General features: G+C 44.5%; 1 protein-coding gene, 1 long non-coding RNA gene and 1 pseudogene across 2 annotated transcripts; 2 read left to right on the top strand and 1 right to left on the bottom strand.

The window, feature by feature from the left end:
* Positions 1-3,463: 3,463 nt before the first annotated feature.
* Positions 3,464-8,445, top strand: LOC123051396 (putative disease resistance protein RGA3; annotated as a pseudogene).
* Positions 8,446-9,735: 1,290 nt separating this feature from the next.
* LOC123051397 (uncharacterized) lies at positions 9,736-12,540 on the top strand. Its single transcript, XR_006424098.1, has 3 exons — positions 9,736-9,838; positions 9,922-10,667; positions 10,757-12,540. It is a non-coding gene; the product is annotated as an uncharacterized lncRNA (long non-coding RNA).
* Positions 12,541-13,368: 828 nt separating this feature from the next.
* On the bottom strand, positions 13,369-17,346 carry LOC123051392 (putative disease resistance protein RGA1). The gene is made up of 2 exons (XM_044474261.1): positions 13,765-17,346; positions 13,369-13,656 (listed from the first exon to the last, which is right to left on the bottom strand). The coding sequence occupies exons 1-2, from the start codon at positions 17,307-17,309 to the stop codon at positions 13,650-13,652; spliced, it is 3,552 nt and encodes a 1,183-aa protein (XP_044330196.1). The 5' UTR covers positions 17,310-17,346; the 3' UTR covers positions 13,369-13,649.
* Between the last annotated feature and the right edge of the window lie 1,019 nt (positions 17,347-18,365).

Genomic DNA, 18,365 nt, shown 5'->3' with positions numbered 1-18,365 from the left:
GTCTCACGCGGCCACTTGCAAGCTTAATTCTTTGCGTGCTACCCTGGCTACGGTATACAAAAAAAAGGAGAAAAATAGACCCCAAAAATGCCCGCACACAGTTGTGCTCGATACTTATCTCGCCTTCCTCTGCCTCCCCGTCGTTATCAGCAGGATGCGGCTGCCACTCAAGAGCCCGTTTCGAGTTCCATTGAGAAGAATGGTTTGCAGAACTCTGCACTGAAGAACAAACACAGCACATGGTTAAAAAAAAAACAAATTGTAATTGCAAAAATAACTACTAAGAGGGTAATGGAAAAAAGATTTAAAAAAAACAAAGATACCTCCCCTTCACTATCACCCACATCTCCTTCTACAACCATTTTGGGTCTACGAAAAAAGTGAACAAACATATTAGAAGAAGCAACAAAGTAAAAAAAGAAAAAAAGGAGAGCAAACAACGGATATCAAAATGCAAAATACTGCCATGAGGTAGGCAACTCATACTAGCACACCTAAAAAAACGTGTGCAACTTGATGCCCTGTGTGGCCAGCTGGGCACATACAGTACGTGTGTGCAACCAAAATCCACCCCATGAATTGTGTGAACATGATTTAGGTAGTGGAGCCAACTAAGTAGTCGTCCTTATGCAACTAGATAGGCCTTCCAGTGTAACTGCATAAGTCTGACTCTTCGTAAAAAAAAGGAAAACTGCATAAGTCTGAGTAGCCAACTAGGATATGTATTTGCTTTGATATGCACATTCCCGCACAAATGCAAACCCTTGACACCCCGGCTTATACCACCGCTACGTCTCTCCCCTCCAACTGCATAAGTCTGACTACACGTCCACAAAAAATTCATCCCACACATTGCCTAAACATGATTAGGCAGTGGAGCCAACTAACTAGCTATCCTTATGCAACTAGATAGCCCTTGGTGTGCAACTGCATAAGCTGACTAGCCAACTAGGCACCCTTGACACCCCCTGCCTACTACCGCCACATCTCACACCTCCGACTGCCACAACATCTTGTCCCCCTTGGAACCGCCATCATAACCACGTCATCTTCGTTCGCCGGTGAGCACCAACCATCTCCTTAGACGAGCAACTCTAGCAGACCCCTTATACTCGCGAGAACAGTAAAATTCCGGCGTCTATACGGGTTTGGCCCGTTTTATGGGCCAGACCAGAGTCCCTATTGTCGCTCGGCCTGTAATTTTTTTCGGTGGCCCGCAAACCGCCTCCCCCCCCCCACGCGGTATATATATGGGTTTCGCGCGAGGATGCGGGCCGAAACCCTACCCCCTGACGCCGCGACTTACCCTATCCCCTCTCCAATTTCTCATCGCCGATGAGAAACCAATCGCGCCCCGCCCCCTAATCTGCGAGGATGTGGAACTGCGGCCGGCGCAGTGGCGGCGAAGACCCGAAGCGCAAGCGCTGCGTCACCTCCAACGCGGCGCGCAAGCGCGCGGTCAAGCGGTACACGAAGTACGGGCTCCCGGTGCCGGAGTCCCTCCTCCGCCGCGAGACAGATGAGTATGACCTCCGCCATGCGCGGCACTCCGGCGGGGCTGCTTCCGGTGAAGAGCGAGAGGGAGTCCGACGACCTCCCCGCTGTCAAGATCGAGCCGGGGGAGTAGTGCCTGCGCGGCCCCGCCATCAAGATCGAGCCGGGCGAGGAGCGCCCGCGCGGCCGCGGCGTCATCGGGCCGGAGGACTACCTCGTTGGGCCCGACGCGGATGCTTTGAGGCGGCGCTCGCCGAGTGCACCATGCGTCAGCAGCAGGAGGAGGACGCGCGTCTCCGGCGGGATGATGAGCTCAGCGACCTCCTCTTCGAGCAGGCACTCGCTGCTGACCGCAAGTTCCACGAGAAGCAGGCCGCATGGCGCCGCGAGCAGGAGGAGTAGGACAACAAATACGTCGATCTTGTCTCCTCCGACTCCGACGACAACGAGTGAGCGCCGCTGCCGCACCCGGAGAGCTCCGGTGAGCTCCGATTTCGCCTAGTTAGGGTACAGCGGTATCACATTGTAGAATAAATGTAGCGATGATCGACCTATGTAGCCATGATCAAACTATGATGAATGTACTATGTGTTCTCCAATTTCACCCGCGAATGCTTTCTTTTGAAATTTATGGTTTCCAAATATGGTGTTTGTTCGGCCGCGGCAGAAATGGCCCCTCAAACGTCCTTTCTCGACCCTTATACCGCGTTTACAGTTCGTGAGTATAAGAGGTCTGCTAGAGTTGCTCTTACCCTCCTCCCCAAAAAAATTGCCACCGTGTGCTGCCTCTAGAATAGGCTGAATACCATCCATGAAACCCCGAGACCGTCCAACGCGAGCTGCGTGGATCCAACAAACCCACCCAACTATGCCCATACTGCCGGGGGTACACCAAAATCAAGGACAAGGCGCCGATCCCCTGAAACCGTTGTGCCATGAAGCCCGCTCCCAATGTGGCCGTGCTACCGGAGTACGTCAAATTGAGCCCGCGTTGTGCCATGAATCCTGCCCCTTCTGTGGTCGTGCTAGCGGAGTACATCACCGAGCCCCCGATGTGCTAGGAACCCCGCCCCCGCCGTGGCCGTGCTACCGGAGTACATCAAATCGAGACCCCGCTGTGCTAGGAACCCCGCCCCCGCATGCAACATGAGTACATCGAATCGAACCCCGCCCCCGCGAGGAATCCCGATGACGGCCTTCGCCTCTGTCTGTTTCATAGCAAAGAAGAGTGTGAGAGAAATGTAGAGGTTAATAGTAACGACACGGGTTCCCAAACTGTCCACCGCTGCCCATGATTTCTCCAATCCCAAGATACTTGGCGTATGGATGCTTACATGTGGGGTCCTCCACGCCTGGCTCGCACAGCCCACGCATACCGCGACTGGTTGGGACAACCACTTGACCAGGTGGCACCTGGCGCATGCACATACGATCAGTGCACAATCGTGCGGCCAGGAGCCGGTCGCTCGGTTGGCCGAAAAAGTGTGTACACACTTTTTAGATTAATAAACCAAGTGATAGAGAAATCAGGATGAGGTTGAGGGTTGGGAGGTAAAGGAAATAAACCAAGTGGAAGAGGTCGGACCAAAGAAGAGCGGCATGGGAATGTTGCGTTCTCTTTATAAGTAGCAAAATTAGACAGAGAGCAGTACATATTTTTATTAGGGACAGTTAGTATAGGTAGAGATTTTTTTTGATAAACTAGTATAGGTAGAGATTTATATATAGTAATAACAAGAGAACTGCTACAGTTTTTGAACCGTGCTCTTTAACAGTGAAATGATCTGGACCACTCGTTGTGATCCAACGGTTAGCATACTGTGAGCGTGACTTTTGTTCGTACTGTGAGCGTGACTTAGCCAAGCCGAGCCGTCAAGTCACGCCAAATCTAAAGGCAGCGTTGGTGGGAGGTCGGACTTTATGGTTTTCTATTCAAGAAGAAAAAATAAAATTTGATTGATGATGAAAAAAGACCCTCCCGTTCCTCTCTTCTCTATCCGGATATCCTCAGTAGACAAATATGGCGGAAGATCTACCTCTGCTCGCAGGGAGGTCGGCGGCAACGCTTGCCCTGTCGTTGCTGGATAAAGCCTTCTCCCACCTGGCCGGCGGAGCCGAAGAAATTTACAAGGAAGAGCTGCTGGAATGTGTCCGGAGGATCCTGACAATCTTGGACGAAGCCGAGCGCCGGCTGATCAAATGGCGGTTCCCGAGCCTCGAAATCTCTATCTGGGAGTTCACTAGGGCCGTCGACGAGATCGAGGACGCCGTCGACGAGATCCAATACCACAGGCTAGAGGACGCGGCCGTTCGCCGCGGCCCCGTCTCCAAGCTTGTCAAGAGGAAGATTCTTGCTAGGTTCGTGCCTGGCAGCGGCCTGGAGAGGCTGAGGGAGGCCGTGGTGAGACTGGGCCATATGGCGTCCGTCGTGTACCGATACTACCAGCGCTCGGTCGCTCGCCGTGCTCCGGGGGTCGCCGCGCCCTCTCCCTCCGAGCACGAGCGCTACCCGAGCTGGACCGCGGCGGATGCGGTGGTCGGCCGAGACGAGGAGAAGGGGCAGGTGATGCGGTGGCTGATGAAGCTCCCAGCTGAAGAGGCTGAAACTAACCCAGTGTCGGCTTTTGCAATAGTGGGGATGGCCGGCATGGGGAAATCAGCACTGGCTAAACTCGTTCACGACGACCCGCAGGTGCAAACCAATTTCGACATTGTTGTGTGGGTGAAGGTGTCATTTGAGTTCAGAGCCGCGGCAGTGGTCAGTGACATACTGAGATCGATTGCTGCCACGGAACCTGGATCCTCTGCTTCTGCTCATTTGGCAGAGAAGCTCAGAGATAAGAAGCTTCTGCTCATTCTAGATGATGTCTGGGAAGACGAGATGAGGGGAAGATGGGAAGATTTGCTGTCCCCAATACGGTCTGCCAAGAGAGGAAGCAAAATCCTGTTGACCACTAGGATGCAATCAGTAGCAGATATGGCTGCCACCACAATAGGAGGTGAATTTGAGTGTCTGAAACTGGATGGATTACAGGAGAGCGACAATTTCTTGCTCTTCAAAAGCCTACTGAATCCTGATGTGAACTCGGAAGATTATGCCAACCTTCTGCTGATTGGTGAACAGATATCGAAAAGGTTTGGAGCCTGCCCCTTCCTAACATTAGCGGTCGTTTCGCACCTGAGGGATGATTTGAAAACTAGTTGGACTGATGTACTGCAACAACATTGGTACCAAATTGAAGGAATTTATAGCATTCTTCCATCTCTCAAACTGAGCTACGACCATCTACCTGCACGGCTGCAAATTTGCTTTAGGTATTGTAGTTTGTTTCCAAGGGGGCACAAATTTTACATGGACAAATTGGTAGACATGTGGGTCAGTTCTGGACTAATACCTTTTCCCTCAAGGGAGCCTGGTGATAGCTTACCGGCAACAGATAATGTTAGCATTCTGAACCCAGTGGATGTCGGGGAAGAGTACTTCACAGCATTGACAAGAAAATCATTCTTTTGCCGTATGCTGGAAACAGATCCTTGTGGTGGAAACCAGAAAGAATATTATGTTTTACACAGTTTGCTGCATGACTTGGCACAACTTGTCTCTCGAGGTGAATGCGCAAGAGTGGATAATGGTGGTTTCCAAGATGTCATGTGGACAACCCGACACATATCTATTGCAAACTGTGGCATCCTTACTCATGAAAGAGCCCGGAAGATATCTTATTTGAGGAGTTTGCGGACTCTTATAATAGAAAGTGAGTCCTGTCTTGATCAAGAAACTGAACTTTTGCTTGGAGAGATTCTGAAGAGTACAAAATGCTTACGCCTGCTGCAATTGTCTGTGCCATCTCCATTTCATGTACTCGATAGATTTCCCAACCTAATTCATCTCCGTTATATTTCCTTAATCTCATGTGACGAGTCCCATCTTCATAAAATCTTTAAATCCTACCATCTGCAAGTACTCAAGCTCAGCTACTTGACAGCAAAAGAACCAGACTTGAGCGACATGTATAATTTACGTTGCTTACGTTCTTTGCATATTCCTGACAATATGTCATCCAAGATTCATAAACTTGGAAGGTTAACCTCACTTCAGGTTTTACGTGGATTTGAGGTGGTGCAAAATGATGGTAGCAGGCTGAGTACACTGAGCAATTTAAGAAGCCTTCGTCAACTTGGCCTGATGAATCTTCAAAATGTCCAAAATTGCAGAGAAGCTATGGAGGTCAAATTAAAGGAAAAACATGACATGAGGATTTTGCTGTTATCATGGAACAGATACAATAATGATACACGGCTAGATGATCAGATTATCGGCAATCTTGAACCAAATAGGGAAATTCAAATACTGCATATCCATGGATACAATGGATCCGTACTTCCATTTTGGATTGCTAATTCCTTGCTTGTCAATTTGGTATCACTTGAGCTTGAGTACTGTATTAAATGGAAGAGCCTGCCATCTCTTCAGGAACTAAATTTACTCCAGCATGTGAAGTTGCAGCATCTTTTTCAGTTAGAATACATGGGATTGGAGCTCAAGGAGCTAACTGATACCAATGAACCAGGGATTGTTTGTTTACCCCGTTTTCTTCGTAGCCTAATCATTGGATGGTGCCCTAACCTGAAGATACTTCCCACTATACCTCCTAGCCTAGAGGTACTGATATTAAAGCATGTTGGGTTTATGGTTCTTCCAGGAATACACCAGAGGGAATCAAAGACATCAGTCAAATCTGAGCTTACATTTGTACACATTCAAAGCTGCGCACATCTGACTTCTCTAGATAAAGGGTTACTAGAGTGTCAAGAACAACTTGGTTCTCTATCTACATTAATCATAAGTCATTGTGAAAGTCTACGCCATCTACCAAGGAATGGTTTTGCAGCACTGCATCACCTGAAATTCCTGGAAATGGTTGCCTGTCCATTGCTGAAGGATGGCAATACTGAAGGAAATATTCTGCCAATTTCACTCAAGAACTTGGATATGAATCCTTGCGGTAGTATTGATGTTTCAATGCTCTTGTCACTTCGAAATCTGTCCTTTCTTACAAAGTTAACACTGTTCAATTGCACCAACCTGGAGAAACTTCCTCCGGCGGAAATATTTGGAACTCTGCAAGTTCTTTCTGATCTGTCAGTAGCTAGATGCAGAGGCTTGTTATCCTTTGGGGGTCTTGGAGCTGTTTCTTCCCTGAGAATGCTGTCGATCCTATGCTGCGACAAGCTCAACCTTTCAGACTCGCCGCAGGGTTGTTGTTCCTTTATGCTACAAGAGCTCAGAATCGATTGCCAGGCCCTGTTGTTTGTGGAGCCACTTCAGAGCCTCAGATACACTAAAGAGCTATATATCTGCAATGACTGTGCAATGGAGTCCTTAGCCGAGGGATGGTTGCTGCAGAATGCTACTTCCCTCCATTCCATCAAGATAGGAATTGCCGAATCTCTGCAATCCTTGCCATCTCAGATGGATAAGCTTGAAGCGTTACAGAGTTTGCACATTGAAAGGGCCCCTCTGATGAAGCTACTCCCACAACTGCCTGCCTCACTTAGCAAGCTGACAATTTGGGGCTGTGACCCAATGTTTATGAAGCAGTATGAAAAGGATGTTGGTCCGAACTGGGGCCAGGTCAAGCACATTGCTCATGTGGATATAAAGTCCTATTCTGAAGGTGCGCTTTCTTTCTCTTCTTTTTTAATCTGATATGTAACAATTAAGTTTATTTATCATGTATTTTATCATATAGGTTTTTGCTTCTAACTGACATGGAAAGCATGATATCGTATCTGATGTTCATGCTTCTCAGTATGCTAAGGATAACTTGAATGAATATTTCTTTCACCAAAAGCTTGTTCTTGTCTAATGTCTTTGATGACGCTGTAGCACATTATCGTGATTCTAGCAGTATGCCCTCACTCCTTACTGTGGTAGCTTTATCAGAGATGTTTCTGAGATGTTTTTACTTGTCTATTTATTATTTCTGCTCCATAAATTCTATATTATTTCTTGTGGAATTGAATTTTGTACTGACGCAGTTTTGTTGCAAATTTTCTCCCATTTTTATGATAGAGACCATTGAGCTGTTAAAGTTTTTCTTGGCAGCATTTAGGTTTCTTTTGTATCTCTACATGTTATTAATGCTTAATTATATCTGCATATTCACAACGTACAATTACTCATGCAGGAATGAGCTGCAGTAATGATCAGATTCAAGGTTTTGAGAAAAATGCCTATAATCCACGCCATCCATTTGTTGTCATAGAGTAGATATCACAGGTACAGTATGTGTGAGATCCTAAATTTTGTCATTCTAGGACTGATAATTCTGGAGCACCAGGGATGACATTACAGTCTCGGCCTCGTGTGAATATGATCCATATCTTGCTACCAGCAAGATAAAACACCCGGGGTGCAGCAATGCAATGGTATTAGTGGCTGGCATGGTATATGGTACACATCTTGCTTGGTTTCATAAGCTAAGATTGTCAGTGTATTCTCGAGATCATCCAAGGGGGTCACAGATGTGCATATGGTCATATGGTGCATGTATGATATCACTGCCAGCTACAGAAACTTAATTACTGTCTGGAACCTCGAACTACAGATGGGTTTCCAGGCTGATGGGTATGAAATGAACCACCTTTCGAAACTCTCTTGCAATTGTTCTGTCAGTTGATTGCGGTTGTGGGGTCAAGGTGAAGCGCGTCGATGATTGTAACTCTTGGCACTTCTTCAGGAGTACATAAGTGTAACTAACCAGAAAAACTGCTGATGTCTATACTCCTTTTTTGTGGGTGTCTGATCTCTGTACTCTTTTTCTTTTCTTTCTTTTTTTACTAATTTATGCATGGATAAAATTGCATTGTCAAATGCAAATTACAGTTCAGAACAGTGTAGATATTCATCACGCTGCCGTTGCAGAGTAATTGCTGAACCGTAATTTCCATGTGGCTACATTCGCTATTGAATTCATGCTCCAGCAGTTGCTCCAAAAGTCCAAGCTGATGGAGAAAGGCGGGCAATATATTTCAGCACTCATCTTCACGTCTAGACTTATTTAGGCATTAAACATGGGATTAATGTAGACCACAGAATCTTCTTTTTTAATACTGCATTGGCAGGCTCTTAAACTTGAGACATCTTGGCTCGGATATCATATTGAATTCATGCTCCAGCCAGTTGCTCCAAAAATACGAACTGATGGAGAGAGGCAGACAATATATTTCGGCATTTTCAATAGAGAAAAAGACAGTTATGTTCATCATGCTGTAATCACAAAAGCATTGTTGAACCGTAGTTTGCATGTGGCTAAGTTTGCATTATGAAAGACACATGTGGTTAACAAGGTCTGATGTGGTATGCAATCAATTCTTCACTATTGCTTTCAAATTTTCTGTGATAACCCTGATGCAAGCCAATATAAGAAGTCTTGTGCCGACGACGGATATCAAGAATTTGTGGAACCACAAATTCTGAGTGAAAAAAATGAGCATGAACAAGAAGAGTCTTCGATGCAAGAGTTGGTAAGCCCAAACCATGAAATTGTTACTTGCCAAACTAACTTGCAGCAAAATAATGAGGTTGGCAAAGTGTAGTACATCCAACACTGCGTGGGGATGAAATAAAATGTGAAAAGAAAGTAATAAAATTCAAACAAATCTGACTTCTTTTGAACAAATATTGACTAGTGTTCCATCTGCGTGCAAACTTTTCGGAATGGAATAACATTCACGGAGGTTTGGGCAACAACAAAATTAATGCTTTGAAAGACTAATCATTTTGCGGCACTGATTTTGTGTTTTTTGCTCACACCTCCACGAATGTGATTTCATCACAACAATTTGCACGCATGCGGAAAACTAGTAAAGTTTGTTGTAAAAAATATTCAGAATTTTTTAATATTTTTCTTTTTTTCAGATTTTATTGTTCATAGCAGGAGCATTTGAGCTTGGGAATAAAAGGACAGTTTCGAATACAGAACTGCCACTCTTGTTATATCCTTATTGTAACTAAAAGTCTAAGCTTAGTTATGATCAAAGCTATACCATACCCAAGCCTCTATATCCGGCAAGGTTTACGCTCTAATATTGATACACTTGGATGAAAATGACCCATAGTGAATTTTGGATGTGGCACGTGCCATTTTTTGGGTACACGGTGGTGCACAAACGCCTTGTGTATTCAGTTATTTGATTCAAATTTTTTGAACGGGTGCACCTCCCATGCACCTCCTAACCTCTTTCACCCCTCTCCTGATGTGCTCCATGCTGCTCTCGCGACAGATATGACGGTGAACCTTTGGTTGCACGGCGCGGCGGCTCGCCATGGGACTCGACGGTACGGTCGCCGGCGCTCTGCACCTTCCACTGGTGTCTCTTGTACGTGCCTCGATCACTCCCTGCCCCCTGTTTCTGCTGCAGCCGGTGGAGCTCCACATGTCGGACGAGGATGGGGGCACCGTGGCCAGTCCCGTGACACCATGCCTCTCCCACCTCTTTCGGTGGCTTTCTCTACTGCCCCTGGAGCTCAACGTGGAGGGACTCGCCATGCATTGCGCATCGTTCTGGACGCGGCTGCCCACTACCCTGCAAGTCGACTGTTCCAACGCCCACCAAGTGTTCGACGTAATGTTTGCACGGCTGTAGGTAAAAGAAAATCACTTCTATCCATAAACCGTTTCAAAGGTTATATGCGTGTTCCATCCCAAGCACAATTATATTTCTTTACATGCACCTTTTGTGATATGTCTGCTTATGCAATGAGGCTCAGCCTGCTACTGATTATTGCAGTTTGGAAATATGTTGAAAGAGAACTTTACTGTCAAGAAGCCCTCCATAGGAAATAGGATGCAGTGTAAAATGGACTGTGCCTTAACCCTTGTTTGGTATAAACTTCATGGATGAGGCAATTGAGCCCTACACAACAAGCATATTTAATGCATCAAGGTTGTTAGGCACAATTGTTCATGTAGAACCATCTGCTAAACTTACTGTGACTTCCTTTCCAGGATTCTCCATGGAATCTTCGAACAGATCAATGGATAAAGCAAAAGAACGTCCATACGGGGCTCTGTCAGGCCTGCTGCTTCAGGTCGTCCTCCCCAAGAGTGTGAGAAGAAGCTGCTGCTGCAGAATGTACCGCACGCTATATACTCATGGGTCTTCAGGTCAGGTCCCTCTCGAGCCATGCATGCATCTTCTTCTGAGGCAAATTTAGCATGCGCGTCAGTTAAATTTTCCATTAATGTGTTTGCAGGACAGAGATGGGAGGCTCTTCTACAAGCTTGTGATCGACATCGGGGAGCTGCATATCCTTATTTATAGAGATAATTAGAAGTTTGTTAGAAATTTCGTGTGCTCTGCATCTAATTTCATAGGAAGTACATCTACTGTAGTAGCATGCAAGTGGGTTCATGCCATTATACATAGCACGTTCCAGCTGTTGTATATCCTTACTTTGAGAGACAATTAGTAGTTTCTGAGAATATATTTCATAGCACGAGCACATAGCTATGAGAGATTATTAGAGCAGTAGTTCTGCCTACTACCACATGTATTTTTCCGTTGATTGTACAAGTTCACATGTACATCTCTGAATAAAGAAGAACCTTATTACTGAAGTTATAGAACAGAGGTGGTGTTGCTCTATATATACAGGCTATTATTTGCATGCTTTGCTGAATAAGTGCAGTTTAGAATGAGTTGAAATCTAAGAGCAGACAGTTGCATGTTCGACTTCCGTTTTGCAGTACCATTTCTTACTTCCAATTAGAATAGTTGTCGTTCAGTATTTGCCTAGCTCTAATACCATTCCTCACAAAATACATGCACCTTTTTTAGTGTCCGAATTTTATTATCTGTTGGTGATCAGTTTTTCCTACTCCAGTTGTTGGATGTGCTATCCTCCCTTCTCACTCTCGGGCTCTAGCAGCAAATGGACGGCAAGCATCACGAAGCAGCTCAGCTCCATCGCCTTCAGTGGTGGCAAGGTCTGTATGCTCAGCCCAACCCCGATGCTCTCTGTGCATTTTATTTATACACCAAAATACACTGAATGGAGGACAAGTTCTACTTTTTGTTAATGGAGCTAGCTTGATCGATCTAATCCCGGCGGATGCGCTAATTTTTGTTCATGCCCACGTGTATTTGTGTTGATGTCTGCAAAGGAGCAAGCGTACTAGAGGGATGGTTGGAAGGGGAGTAATCTGCTACAATGTTTTACATCTTTTATAGTTATTTTTTGAATCTGTGATATAATATATAATGCATTCCGTAGAAACCAAAATGATGTTCATTGGAGCTTCTCTCTTGGTATGATTCTTTCATTCGTTTCTTCTTTGAGGAAACTCCATACTTGAAAAATGTCTCTTCATGGCTTCTTCAAAGTTTTTTCTGTAGTTTTCAGTCTTGGGTGCATGCAGTTTCTTCATGTCACGTCTGAAATTTGGAGCCATGTATGTAAGTACATTCTAATTGGCAGAGCCTTCCCGGTTTATGATACTAAATGAGGTACTTCTATATATAGGTTTGCACCGTGTCATTTTTTCCTGTGATTAATTGATCTTCATACCAAGAAAATCATGTTCGAGGGATATTGTGCATAATCTGATTTTCAGTGCTTTTTATGAGAACAGGGTTGTCAAGTAATTATTTTTAAAAGAATTCACAATGCAAACAATGATTTTAGCAAAAATATGCAGTAGCTTCTCCAATGTGCTGCCACTTCAGATGTACCCCCACACAGCGAAGATCCTATTATCGCGTACACAGGAGCAAAACCACCTGACGTGTCCAAGAATTTGCAGAAGCTTTATATCACTTTATTACATTCACTAATCTTGCAGGAGGCTATACCAGGATGATCTAATTCAGTAAAAAATATTTGCGACATCTTATTGTAGTACGGTTGTATGACCATACACAGCCCTATGTAGAGTGCACGGCACATGGTTTTAATAAGTAGCTTTTATTAGAGGTGTGCCAATGTCAATTGTTTGTCAGTGTCTATTGTGCATGATTGTAATAAATGTACTTCTTCGATATCTTCAACTTCTATATATATATTGGTGCTTCTCTTTAATTGATGGCAAAAGATACACATAAAGCTATTGTGCATATTTTTAATCAACCTGTAACTATTATAGTTTTATTGTTTGAACCATGGTCTACATAGTCGCGACATATGACAGGCGCGGCGTGTCGCCGCGCGGGCTAAGCTAGTTTGGATTACTACAAGAGAGAAAAAAAAAGGCATCCCATTTTAGGCCCTGTTCGGTTCACATGAATTTAAAACATGGGAATGGAGAGAAATAGAGAAATGGCAAAGGAATGTGGGCGTAAAACATAGGAATTACAAAATAGAGGAAACGACAGAGGGAACAGTACGAAGGTGTGTTCGGATTGATGGGAGCGAGTACAGGAAAGCACCATCGATTGTACATCTGTGCTATAGTTTTTTAATCTGCAAAGCAATGATTTACTTTTGTCTGTACCTCAAAGAACTCTTCTCATTCAATATTTTATTCATGCACACACTGCACTTCTGCCTTCTTGCCTCGGGCTTCCGCCAAAACATGAGGCCGGGGTGGATTTTTTCAATCCCGTGAAATCCGTACGAAACTGCACGCTGCGGGAACTTTTCCTCCGGAACACTGTTCAATATTCCTTTGTCCCGAACGCTGGCTATGATAAATTTTCCAGAGGAACAGCTTCCCTACACTTTTCCTTCAAATTTCCTGTGAGCCGAACGGGGCCTTAGATGAATGATGAAAAGGGGTGTGGTTTGAACCTTCTAATTATACTGGATCAGAGCTTCATAAATACAGCTTTCAGCCTAATCCAAGTGTAGCGAAAACTTCTGGTTGTCTGTTGCGGCCTACCTATGTTTTTCTGGGATATATGGAACATCAGTCATGCATATAACATGAATGTAGATTGTGTGCATCAATTGATGCAGAGGTTGGGATAATCTTCCTTTCAAAAATAATAATAATATGTATGTGTCTACAGTTATGTATCTTATACATTAATGGGCACTTTGGTTTTTCAACCCTTCTTCTCATAGCTACTTGTCATGTGCGCCAACTGTCCTGCATACCGAGCAAAATCTCGAACGGTTGACATTTCTCCCCTCCAAAATACTGTGCAACTTAATGTCTGGAATGGCAGAGAAATGTGCATGTTAGGCTCGTAGTTCGTGTGTAAAAGATCAAGAAGGCTAAACATGTATGGGAAGAAAAAAAACGGCTTGAATACACTGCATACCTATCATTTTCCTTGGGAGATATCTTACGATTAGGGATCCGACTTATCTTCGTCCACTCAGAACCACCGACCTGGCATTTCTCATTCAACTCGGTGTGGCAACCATGGATGACGAGGACCCAGAGGTTTGGGGGCATGAGCGGGAGAGACTGAAGAATGTGAGTGTCATGTAGAAAAAGACTCCGGAGGGCATGCATGTTATGCATCTTCAGAGGCAGAGATTGCAACAGTTGCGCGTTGCTTATCTCTATATGCTCTAGGTGATAACTATTCTGCAACAGCCATTCCTCAGGCAACTCGGCCATTTCTGACCTGCCTGATATGATAAGCCTTTTAGTGAGGCACAAGTTTGTTAGTGGACTCAGAAGAAGTAAACGATGGTCATCAATTGCCAGTGTCTCAAGTTTCAGATGGGGACTTCTCACTGATATTGGCAGGGAACCTGACAATGAAGTAGTAACCAGATTGCCGCAATGCTGTATTTTCAGTTCTGTAAGTGAAGAAAGGGCTCCTAGCCCACCCAAGGACAACAAACTGTTGCATTCAATAATTTCAATACCCTCCAGCTTAGATATTCTTCCAAAATCTGCTGCAACTGGAAGGGACCTTAACTCACTGCAACGGAACAGTTTTAAGAAGGTGAGAGCTCTGTAGTGTTCCTCTTGTAAGAAACATCCATTTAGAGAAATAAGAAAATCGCTAGATCCTATATGGAGAGTGGAGAGCTGCGCCTCGACTGCAGAAACGTCTCTTGATCCCTTGTGATCACACATGGTTGGCAGGTTAGACACTCCAACGGCATCTATCTGCAAATGCTGCAGGCTGAAAGGCAGGTCAGGTAGCTCGTACAAGTCTGGGCAATCTTTCACAACAAATGTAATTAGATGAGGAGGCAATCCATCAGAACCAGGACCTTTTGTCCATTTTCCCCTATAACTGTAACTGTAAGCACCAGAATGGTAGGATGACCTACCAACATACTTCAATTTTGGGAGGTTCTCCAGAATGACATGCTTCAGCGTCCATAGGCTGCCCAGAGGAGGGAGTTTATCCCATTCCACGCATCCATCAATCTTCAGATGTACCAAATTAGAAAGGTATGGATTTTCCATCCACATTGGAGGTTGATTGCCGTTATATCCAGAAATGACCAAATGCTTGAGATTACTGTCCGGAACAAGCTTATTAAGAATCCGGTCATCAATTCTAGCCTGATCAGAAGACCATTCAAAAGATAACACCTTCATATTTGTCTTCTTATCCAATTCAGCGGAAGAAGCTTCATTGTAATCACTAACATTTTGGACATCGAGCACAATGACCTTTTGAAGATTCCTCAAATCTCTCAGCTCAGTTATTTTGTGGCCATCTTTTTTTTTCACACTGAACCCATTTAACTCTCTAAGAGTAGTCAGACTTCCAATGTGGGGTATCCTGGATGATGCATTTTTAGGAAGATGCAGTTTCTGCAAGTGAGGTAGGTTACTTATATCGATAAAGCTCACTATTTCTTCTTTCTCTATCTTCTGTATTCGAAGGACCTCCAGGTGATAGAGTTTAAATAAGTTACAGAGATTGGGTTCATCGGTAGCAGACATAGAGATGTACCTAAGGTGCTTCAGTTCAGCAATAGCCTTGTTCATTCCAAAAATACCATTTCCACATAACTTTAAGAGCCGTAAGCTTGTTCTGCCTTTTATAGCTTTCTTCAAATCATGCACAAGCTCTTGCTGAATGGAATTTTCCTCATGTGATATGATAAGAGTTCGTAGGTAATTGGACCGTGAAATTATATCAATACTTTTAGAACTTACGCCTTCAATGTATAAGTGGCGCACTTTAGGGAATATGTTGGTGTTGTGGTCAGTAACTCGAAACCTTGAACATTCCTCACTTGAAACCAAACAGGCCAAGTCATACATCAAGTCATGCATGACATAGTAATCATCGGAAGGATCAGCATGCAGTTCTCGGGGTACCAATGAAAGAAATGATTTTCGGCACAGAGTATTGAAGTGCCCTCTAGCAATATCCTCCTGCTTCTTTAGGCCATTCTCTCTTTGCAAAATCAAACCTGAACTCACCCACATCTCAATCACTTCTTCCACCTTGAACTTGTAATGAGGAGGAAATATGCTGCAATACCGAAAGCAAAGCTGCACTTCATAAGTCAGATTTTGGTAGCTCAACCTGAGCATCTCCATAATTCTAGGCACAATTTCATCAAACTGGTGGATACCTTGATTTAAGACGTTTTTCCATTTACTATAATCTGTGTTATCTCTCAGTTGCTGACCAACTACTTTTGCTATGAAGGGACAACCTCTAAGATTTCTGGCAATCTGTTCACCAATCAACCGAAGTTCTGAGTCCGATTTATCGCTGTGAGTCGAGTCACCATATGCATGATGATTGAAGAGCATCAAAGTGTCTTCCTGATCTAAACCCCTCAGCTCCAAACATTTAAATCCAGCAGGGATTTGACGTTTGACAGCATCAGCCACTGATGCCATTCGGGTTGTGAGCAAGATCCTGCCTCCCATTGGGGCCATATTTCTTAATGGGCCTAAAAATTGTTCCCATCTCTCATGCACCATATCCTCCCATGCATCATCCAAAACCAGCAGAAACCTTTTAGTCAGCAGCTCTTTAATAAGATCTGATTGCAGGGGGTCGAAAGCCTGGGCGCTAGCTTTGTCTCGGTTGATTGATCCCATGATCTTTCGGACCAATACTTTAGGATCAAAATGCCTAGAGATGTGCACCCAGATGATCATACCACCAAAATGATCCTGCACTTCCTTATCTTGGCAGACAAACTGCGCCAGGGTTGTTTTCCCCATACCACCGTCGCCAACAATTGCGCACACGGACAATGCCAGATCTGTAACCTGCCGTGTAGCTTGAACCCCCAGCCATTCAATTATCGCATTCTTTTCGCTCCGCCGGCCGAAGGCAACCGTCGTCAACTCCCTCGTTGTCTCACGCCTGCTGGCAAGATCACCATGGTGCCCTTGGTTATCAGAACAAGAAGGTTGGAGTCGATGGCTCATGGTTGCGAGGAATTTATCTGCATTGCCAAGTACTAAATCCAACCTCTTGAGGGCACCTTTCAAACCCTTGGTAGAGCCGCCGCCGCAAGCGGCGCTGAGAGATCGCCGGAGCCCTGTGCTGATGCTAGGGAGGCGGGAGGATACCCTCACTCTCCAATCTTTGGCATCCCTGGCTCTCCGGTCCTTGGCCTGCCTCTCCAGATCCAGAAACTCCAGCTCGCCGAGCGCATCCTCGGCCTCCTGGATGGCATCTCGGAACTGCCACAGCCATGGGCCCAGGACAGGGTCCTCCTGGACCGGCGTCTGATCGGCCGCGCCGAAGACCGCTTCGATGGCCGGCAGCTTCGCCGTCAGCCTTCCGCGCAGGTCCTCATCTTCCGCCGAGAGGCGGCCAAGGGCTTTCTTGATGAGATAGGCTATCGCCGCATGTGCCGCTGACTTCCCCACAAAAATTGCCGCGCTCTTAGCGGCGGCGGCAACAGTTTCCGCCATGCCGGAGATATGACTGGAGTGAGGACGGAAGTCAATGCGGAGCATGAATGGACCGGAAGAATCTACCAACCTTATCTAGGATAAAATAAAAATATCACGAATCAACGATGTTAAATGAATGGCGGGCATAAATCGCCATTAGTTGGTTCCAAAAATTAGAATTTTAGGTTGACGAATGCCCTTTAATTATTTGAACATTGTTTTAAAATTTTATAACAAATTCATGCAAACTCAAAAAATGCATGTAGCTATATAAAAATGTTCAAAAAAAACTCTTTTTATGTGCATGTTATTTGCTTTCATAAATATAATATTGTTTAAACTACAGTCTAACAGTCTACACAAGGTTAGTAATGTTAGTCATTTTATTAAAGCTAAAAAGTATGAACAGTACTTCTATCACGAATTTAAATTGCATGCACATGTAGTTGATATATTTTTGAACATTTTTATATCTAATTTACCTTTTCCAGAGTTCATAATTGTTATGAATTTTTAAAGTAATGGTTAAATGGCTCTGACCAGGTAAAAAGGCATTCGACGGCCTGAAATGCTTTTTAGAGACAAAAGTGAGCATATTGAAAAACTAGAAACAAAACCCACAGGCTTGCAAAACTAAGGGATTGTCCATAAATCAAGACTCAAATAGGCCAAGGAAACAAACTTGTTTGTCTGTTTGTCCATAGTATCGTCCATTAAAATTAAAATTAGATTGTTGTCAAGAAAAAAAGGGGGTGGTCCAAGCTGATCCACATGGCGCCAGAATATCATTAAATTCCTGAACCTCATCTCTCAACTGCCAATAACCCTTCTTCTATATCTTCTCAATCTCCACGAACAACAATCATCTTCCAACTCAAGCACTCCCCCTCCACCTTTTTTGAATACATGAACATTTTGTGAAATACAACTTTTTCAAGAACATAAGAACATTTTTTAACATGGGGCACATATTTTTCCAAAATGTATGAACTTTTTTTAATAGGGATGAATATTTTTCAAAAGGTATGATCTTTTTTAACAAGTGATAAATTTTGTGTACCTATGAACAGTTTT

This window comes from Triticum aestivum, chromosome 2D, assembly GCF_018294505.1.
Source record: "Triticum aestivum cultivar Chinese Spring chromosome 2D, IWGSC CS RefSeq v2.1, whole genome shotgun sequence".
Taxonomy (NCBI): domain Eukaryota; kingdom Viridiplantae; phylum Streptophyta; class Magnoliopsida; order Poales; family Poaceae; genus Triticum; species Triticum aestivum.
The sequence above is the reverse complement of the archived record's forward strand: the minus strand, read 5'-3'. Positions and strand labels throughout refer to the sequence as shown.